The 7,270-nt window shown below is 38.6% G+C and overlaps 1 protein-coding gene across 5 annotated transcripts in view; it reads left to right on the plus strand.

Annotated features, from left to right (window-relative positions):
* The window catches only part of TOM1L1 (target of myb1 like 1 membrane trafficking protein), a 52,500-nt gene that overhangs the window by 31,155 nt on the left and 14,075 nt on the right, over nucleotides 1-7,270 (plus strand). For 3 of the 5 annotated variants that reach the window (XR_016388957.1, XM_022552524.3, XM_022552525.2), the window contains exons 8-11: nucleotides 419-552; nucleotides 4,918-4,978; nucleotides 5,365-5,482; nucleotides 6,790-6,886. Coding sequence is in view for 4 of the 5 variants with exons in the window: in XM_022552524.3 (XP_022408232.1) it covers nucleotides 419-552; nucleotides 4,918-4,978; nucleotides 5,365-5,482; nucleotides 6,790-6,886 (410 nt within the window). In the remaining variant the exon portion in view is untranslated. Of the gene's footprint in view, nucleotides 1-418; nucleotides 553-4,917; nucleotides 4,979-5,364; nucleotides 5,491-6,789; nucleotides 6,887-7,270 lie in introns of those variants that run through there. The other 2 variants (XM_089900858.1, XM_089900859.1) reach the window with 2 other exon arrangements.

Genomic DNA, 7,270 nt, shown 5'->3' on the forward strand with positions numbered 1-7,270 from the left:
GTATAGTTCCTCATTATACACCTCATTTGATTTTCTGTCACCCCTTGAGGTAGATGTGGCAAGTAGTATATTTTTCACTTGTCAAGTGAGTAAACAGATTTAGAAAACAAGTGATTTTTTTTTTCCTAACACAGCACAGCTAATAAGTAGTGAACCTAGAATTCCTGTACACCACTTCTGATTTCTAGTCCAGCATTACATGCAATGTACATTATTGTCCTTATGATGCCCATTTTGATTTTTAGAGGAAAATATTGTTCTGATATCCTTCATAGAGAAAGGATGAGCTGTCCATAGTTAAATACGTTGGTAATCTCCCATAGGTGACTCAGTGTGGAGATGGTCACAGTAGTATACAGATTGGCAAATCAGTTGTTTTTTTAGCACTGAAGAAGAAATCTCTCTCCTTCTTTGACAGAAACTTTATAAGACAGGTCGGGAGATGCAGGAGAGGATCATGGACCTGCTCGTAGTGGTGGAGAATGAAGATGTCACTGTTGAGCTAATTCAGGTGAATGAGGATTTGAATAACGCCATCCTTAGATATGAGAGGTGAGCAATGGCACGCCCTCTCCAACCCTCCTCCAGTGCTAGTTTAACCTCCAGGTACTCCGTGTTCTTAGAGTGCCTACAGGTGAGCACTCAGAAAGATCAGGAACAAGTTCTGGACATGGCTGCCTTCCTCCCAAGATAGGGAATCCTGGTCCTGCTCTTCTGGGAGTGTGTGATATGGCTTGCAGGAATGAGCGTGTGCCTGAGCAGTGTGAGGGGCATTCACAGGCAGTGTAAGCAATGCTCACGTACTGCCCTGTGAGCAGGGCCTGGATCTTAATCACGGAATGTTGTCTGCACTGAGCACATTGTAAGCTCTCAAACAGACCAATGCTATAAACAAAGAGTCGTAGTGAAAGTGAGGTTTACCCTAAGTTTGAGGTGGAGAACAACATGGAAATGGTAAAGAGAAGAGAGGAGGATATTTATATGGAGAAAATAGTCTACACAAAACCAGAGTAGCCAGTGAGTATAATCTGTATATGAACACAGATTTTTTTTCTAAATTCCATTCAGAAAAGTATGAAGGCAAAAAGTTTAAACACAGTCATCTCTTGATATCTGTAGGGGATTGTTTCCAGGAACCCCCCCCAAGGATACCAAGATCCACAGATGCTCAAGCCCTTTATGTAAAATAGTGTAGTATTTGCATATAACCTATGCACATCCTCCTGTACACTTTAAATCATCTCTAGATTACTTATAATACCTAGTAAATGTAAATGCTATGTAAATAGATGCTGGTTCATGGCAAATTCAAGTTTCCTTTTTAGAACTTTCTGGAATTTTTCTTTTTCAAATATTTTCAATCTGAGGTTGGTTGAATCCTCAGATGCAGAACCCACAGATACAGAACCTGTGGATACAGGGGTCGACTGTACTCATAATTTTGTTTCTAACATTTTAGTATTTTTCTAAACTTTTTTATAGTCGGGATCATATAAAGAACATATACTTTTGTTTCTCCCTTGATTTTCTTTGCCGTAAAACCAGTATTTGTGTATCCTATGTTCTTAAATGCTTTGGCTAAACCATTATTTTTAATAGCTGCATAATGGTCCACGTTTCTCTCACAGTTCACTTATTAGGCATTTAAGTTGTTTCCAAGTCATTTATTCATTCATCAAAGTAATAGTCTTTTTTTTTTTTTTTTTTTTTTTTTGTGGTATGCGGGCCTCTCACCGTTGTGGCCTCTCCCGTTGTGGAGCACAGGCTCCGGACGCGCAGGCTCAGCGGCCATGACTCACGGGCACAGCCGCTCCGCGGCATGTGGGATCTTCCCACACCGGGGCATGAACCCGTGTCCCCTGCATCGGTAGGCGGACTCTCAACCACTGCACCACCAGGGAAGCCCCAAAGTAATAGTTTTATAACCTATTGTAATCTATAGTCAAGCCTATAGTCAGGAAAACACCTTCAATCATATATATAAATATACACACTTGGAAAGTGAAATAAATGCAGTGAATAGGAGGTCTATTTAGTGAGAATAACAGCCAGACCTAATCCAGGTCAGAAAAAGGACAGGAAGGCTTCTGTGAGGAAGTACCATTTAAGCTGAGAACTATGGGATGAGGAGGAGTTGACTAAACCAGGAGCAGGTAAGAGCACATATGGTTGTGAAGCTATGGGAAGGCACAACAGGCCTGGGGAGAGAGCCGGCACCTAGAACCCGGCCCCAAAGAGCGGCAGCATACTTCGATTGACAGGTGGCTTTCTCCTCAGTCTTAATGAGAAGTGCTATATACAAACATAGCTTCAGGCAAGTCTCCTGGTCTCTTTCCAAACCTGTACCTAGGCCTTCCTAGCATAGAAATTCTGGAGTCTCTGAGATCCCCAAACTTTTTCTAGATCCTTGTTTCAAATAAGAGTTGTATTGGCATTTTGGGTAGGGCAGTTTTCCCTTATGTGGCCCCTACCTGCTAAATATCAGAGGTTTTCCTCCTAGTTACAGTGACATTTCAAGACGCCCTTAGGGGAACCATTTCTGTCGAGAATTTCCTGGAATTAGTGGCCATACTTCCCACCAACAGATGAAGAATGGGACCAGTGTGACATAAGGGAAGGAGGTGAACAGGTCCGGATTCAAATCTTACTGATGATTTTGGACAAATTGCTTAACTTTTTTTACGATTTGGGTTTTTTCCTATTTATTAAAGAGGATAATACTACCTATTTGGAGAGGGTTTGTTTATTTTATTTGTTTGTTTCTAAGAATTAAATGCGATAATGTATATTAAAGCACCTAGCTGGGTGCTAGCACATTAAATATTAATTTCTTGTCCTCCTCCTCTTTTTGTCCCAGTGAGCCTTCTAATTTATTGTCTAGACTTTTTTTCCCCACTCATCGTGAATGAACCTAGAGAATCAGGGAAGTAAAACCCACAGCTGCAAAATAAGTTCTTTCCCTCACTCTCTCACTGTCAGGGAGAGCGGCCGTTCTGTGAAGAGGTGACAGGGCACCAAGGGAGGGATGTGAGCCCTGTGACCATGTTCCCTTACCACTGAGCAAACCTTGCCCTTCGTTTTTTTTTGGTTTTTTTTGTTTGTTTGTTTGGTCTTTTTGGGGGGGTGGTTGGTATAAATCTTTGTAAATGGGAAGATATCTAAGGAAAACCATATGGTTTTCAGTAGAGTGCTGACTCATGGTTTTCATTTTGGAGAATTCTATTACAAACCATAAGACCACTTACTAAAAGCTTCCTCCAAGGGGGAATGTGTGTTTATCTGGTCTTGATATCAGGAGACTGGGTTATTTCTGTGAACAGCTTTTTCTGATTCAGCTTTGAACCAGGGCTGCATTCCTTTTTGGAGGAAAATCTTTTCCTTAACTTGTGCAACTTATGCCACTTTTCTAGGCTCCTGACCCCTTTCCTCCATCTTCAAAGCCAAAGTTGTCTGGTCGGGTCCTTCTCACATTGTATCCCTCTTGCTTCCTTCGTCTGCCTCCCTCGTCCACATTTAAGGACCTTTGTGATTACACTGGGCTCATCTGTGTGGTCCAGGATAATCTCCCTATTAAAGTCCACTCATTAGCAATCTTCACTCCATATGCCATCTAACCTAACATATTCACTGTTCCATTGATTAGGATGTGGATATCTTGGCAGGGGAATCATCCTACTTACCATGCTCACCACAGTCTGCCCTCTGTTCCCTAAAGATTCACATCCATCCCACAGGCAAAATACATTCACCCTATTCCAAAATCCCCAGAAGTTTCCACTCATTACATCCAGGGAATAGCTGTGCAAATAAGGTAACAGAAATTGTTACTCAAGGCTTGATTTGTGAAGGTTGTTCATACCTTGCACATAACTAGCTAGCATGCAGGAAGCCAATACCATGAGTAGATGGAAAAAGAAGTACGTGTGTTAGAAAGGGGAAAATCCTTAAACCTAAGTCATGTTTTAATTCAGTATAAGCTTTTAGACTTGAAAGTGTTTAGGTTCATGGAATCAATGTGTCGTAATAGTAATGCTATGTATTTCTAAAGCAACTTTTAGTTTGCAAAGCATTTCCACATTCATCCACCTGTATTATCTGTCTGTATCTTGCCCTTGAGAATAACTTTGAGGAAATGGTTCAGATATTGCTATTCTCTTTGAGTAGATGGAGAACTGAGGATCATATGTATGGTCTTATAACTACTCAGTAATAATACTGACACTTGTGCCTTGGATTTCAGCTTCACTATTCTTTGAAACCTATTCTCTTATTTATTTATTTAACTGCTCCTCCTTTACCCACAGTGTACGAACAATGTAAAATTAAAACAAAGTTGTAAAAGGTAATATTGTTAGGTGTCAAGTGTCTTATAAAAATGAAGATTAAACAGTGAAAATATGTTAATTGTATGTGAATTTTATGGAAAATGATCATTTTTGATAATTTTGGCAAAATTAGAAACAACTCAAATATTTGCGAATAAGGAGAATATTTATATATGTGATTCATTAGGTTAAGTATGCAACCACTATAAGTTGTATTTCTGAATAACTAGAAAAATGATCTGAACATAATGGAATTAGAATACAGAATTATGTAAAGTATAATTTCAACTAAGTTTAAAATAGATTAACTTACAGAAAAAAATACTAGAAGGAAGTACATCATAATATTAATAGGAACCATATCTTGATTATGGAATTATTCATATTTGTAATATTTGTCCATTTTCTCATAGTTTTCTTTAAAGGCATTATTACTTTTATAAACTGGGAAAAACTTATTAAAGTACTTTATTGGGAATTGGGGATGAGGCTGATTATCCCTAAATATTTGCACATTAATAATTCTGTTAAATATTATAGCATTTTCATATCTGTTTTCTTTTAAATACTTGCATTTTGTTAATTCAAACAGGTTCATTCGAAACCAACAAAGGATTTTGGAGCAAAATAAGAACCAGAGGGAAGATGCCAATGTAAGTAAACAGAACTGTTATAAAATAAACAATTGAAAATTTTATGAATTCTACAGCAAGGAGCAAAGCTTATATAAAACAAGTCTTAAAAAAGAGAAGACATGCATTAATGATTTGGAGTGGTTTTAGTAGTGTAGAGTATCTGCCTTAATAACTCATTGAGTTATTGATACGAGGTCATAAGAAGATTCTCTAATTAAGCAGGGACCCATATCAGTGGCGAGATGTGATTAGTACTAGCATTGTCTATTGAATGGAGAGTTCTCTCTCAGGATACTTCCAAATAGGATCTTCCTTTCTCCAAAGGAAAGTCTGGGGAGAAAGCTGTGACAAACTGCCTGACATAATTTTTTTGTAAATTGTGTTTTTGTTTGCTTTGTTTTCAGACTACCAGTGAACCTTCTGCCCCATCCTCTGATCTCCTTGACCTGAGTCGCAGCCCTCTGATGCATAGGGCCACTTTGGGAGAACTCAACACCCTGAATGCTCAGCTTTCAGACTTAAGTAAATAAGCACATGGGCCTTTTCAGACCAGTGGAAGAGCTTGATGTGAAACAGTTCTCTTGGTTTCTTGATTAAATGGAACCTGAGAAGAACTGAAGTCAGTTTGAATATCAGAGAACTATATCAGGAGATTTAAGTACTTCTTGACAAATGGTTAGGTCACACCCAGTTCAGGAATGGGATGTGTCTGGTGGAGGAGGTCCTTGAAACTCATCCCACTGGCTTAGTATTTTGACAAATTCGCCTGGCCTGCTTATAGAGCTTGTTCAGCTCCATGGCCAATACTTAAACCTACTCTGAACCCACTCACTATTATCTTTGGTTTTCTTTGCCATACTACAGCATCAGGAAGGGGAATATTTGATGCATATAGACAAAATCAGGAATTATGAGGCCTCATGATGGTGAAATGTGGAGGGCAAATCACAAGCTTTTGAGTCAGGGAAGTCCAAGTTGAAACCCCAGTTCTGGCACCTCTTAGCCACCCACCTTAGAGACTTTCCTACTTTATAAAGTGAGAGCAATTGTTGCTTTAATGGTTTTCTGTGAAGGTAAATGAATGATGTTGCACTGTAGGCTTAGGGTTACCTACCTTCTCTGTCTTATTTGTTGTCTCCTATTACCCTTCCCAAAGAGTTTTGGTAAATTACAAAGTAAAGATGATGAAAAATGCTGAAATCCAGAATTTTCTGCCAAATTAAAATCAGTTTGTTTTCCTTTTATGTTAGCAGGATTTTTTAGAATCAGAATAGTCAGTATCACTCAAGTTGTGGTTTTCTTATTACTTACCCCATTTCTAAAATGTTGGCTGCTTGCTTAGACCAGTGGGATGTTTGGAGTCCATTATATTGAAGAGTTTTCTTGAGTTTTTATCAGGCATTTTCAGAGCGGGGGTGGAAATAATTATTCTCTTTGGGGTGTCTCATGATTATGGGAACTTGAGAGTTTGGAGAGGTGAGGGTAGAGCTCTATATATGCCATAGCTTTTTACTTTTGTGCTTGACAGGATAAAACATAAAATCCCTTCCATTGTGAGTCAGTTTGGGATTTTAGAAAACCCAACACAATAACGTTTGCTACCTTTACAACATCCTCTTTTTATGGCAGGGAATTTCTCTCTTTCCAGTTGCCATAAATGATGTTTTTGAATTTCTGTTTCAGGAAATCCCACGATTTTACGGTGACAGAACTATCTCAATCTCCTTAATTTGGTGTTTTTTTTAAAAAAAAAAAAACAGCAGAAAATTCAACAGAACTGATGGACAAAATGTTTTAGAGCCAAGCAATAAGTACATTTTGTGTTCTAGATTTCAGCTCTACAAGTCCTGTTGTAACAAACAACTTGAAACCCAGTCTTCATCCACAGGTGGATTTGCTAGCCTCAGAAAACACAGAAACACCCCTGTAAGTATGTCAGTAATACTCCAGAACTAATTCCATCTCATTCTGATTCCTCGTATTTAAGAAAACATGACATAATAGAAAAGGTAGAGACTTAGGAATCATACATTACTGATTTAGAATTTCAGTACTGCTTCCTATTAGCTGTGTGACCTTGGATGAGAAACTTAACCAGTGTGAGCCTTCATTTCTCTTCTAAGAATACTCTCTAGGATTCTTAAAAAGATTCTGTGCAATGCTGTATGTACCTCCTAGTATAGCACTCAGTACATAGCAAGCCTTCCATAAATTCTCTGTTTCTCTTATTTTTTTAGTGGTAACAGGAGGTAGGAAAAATACAAAGACAAAGTGGGGGAACAGAAACGGCCACACAGATTGCAGAGCACT

This window comes from Delphinapterus leucas, chromosome 19 (genome assembly GCF_059928025.1).
Source record: "Delphinapterus leucas isolate spDelLeu-1000000601 "Yukka" chromosome 19, BTC_Dleu_Yukka2, whole genome shotgun sequence".
Taxonomy (NCBI): domain Eukaryota; kingdom Metazoa; phylum Chordata; class Mammalia; order Artiodactyla; family Monodontidae; genus Delphinapterus; species Delphinapterus leucas.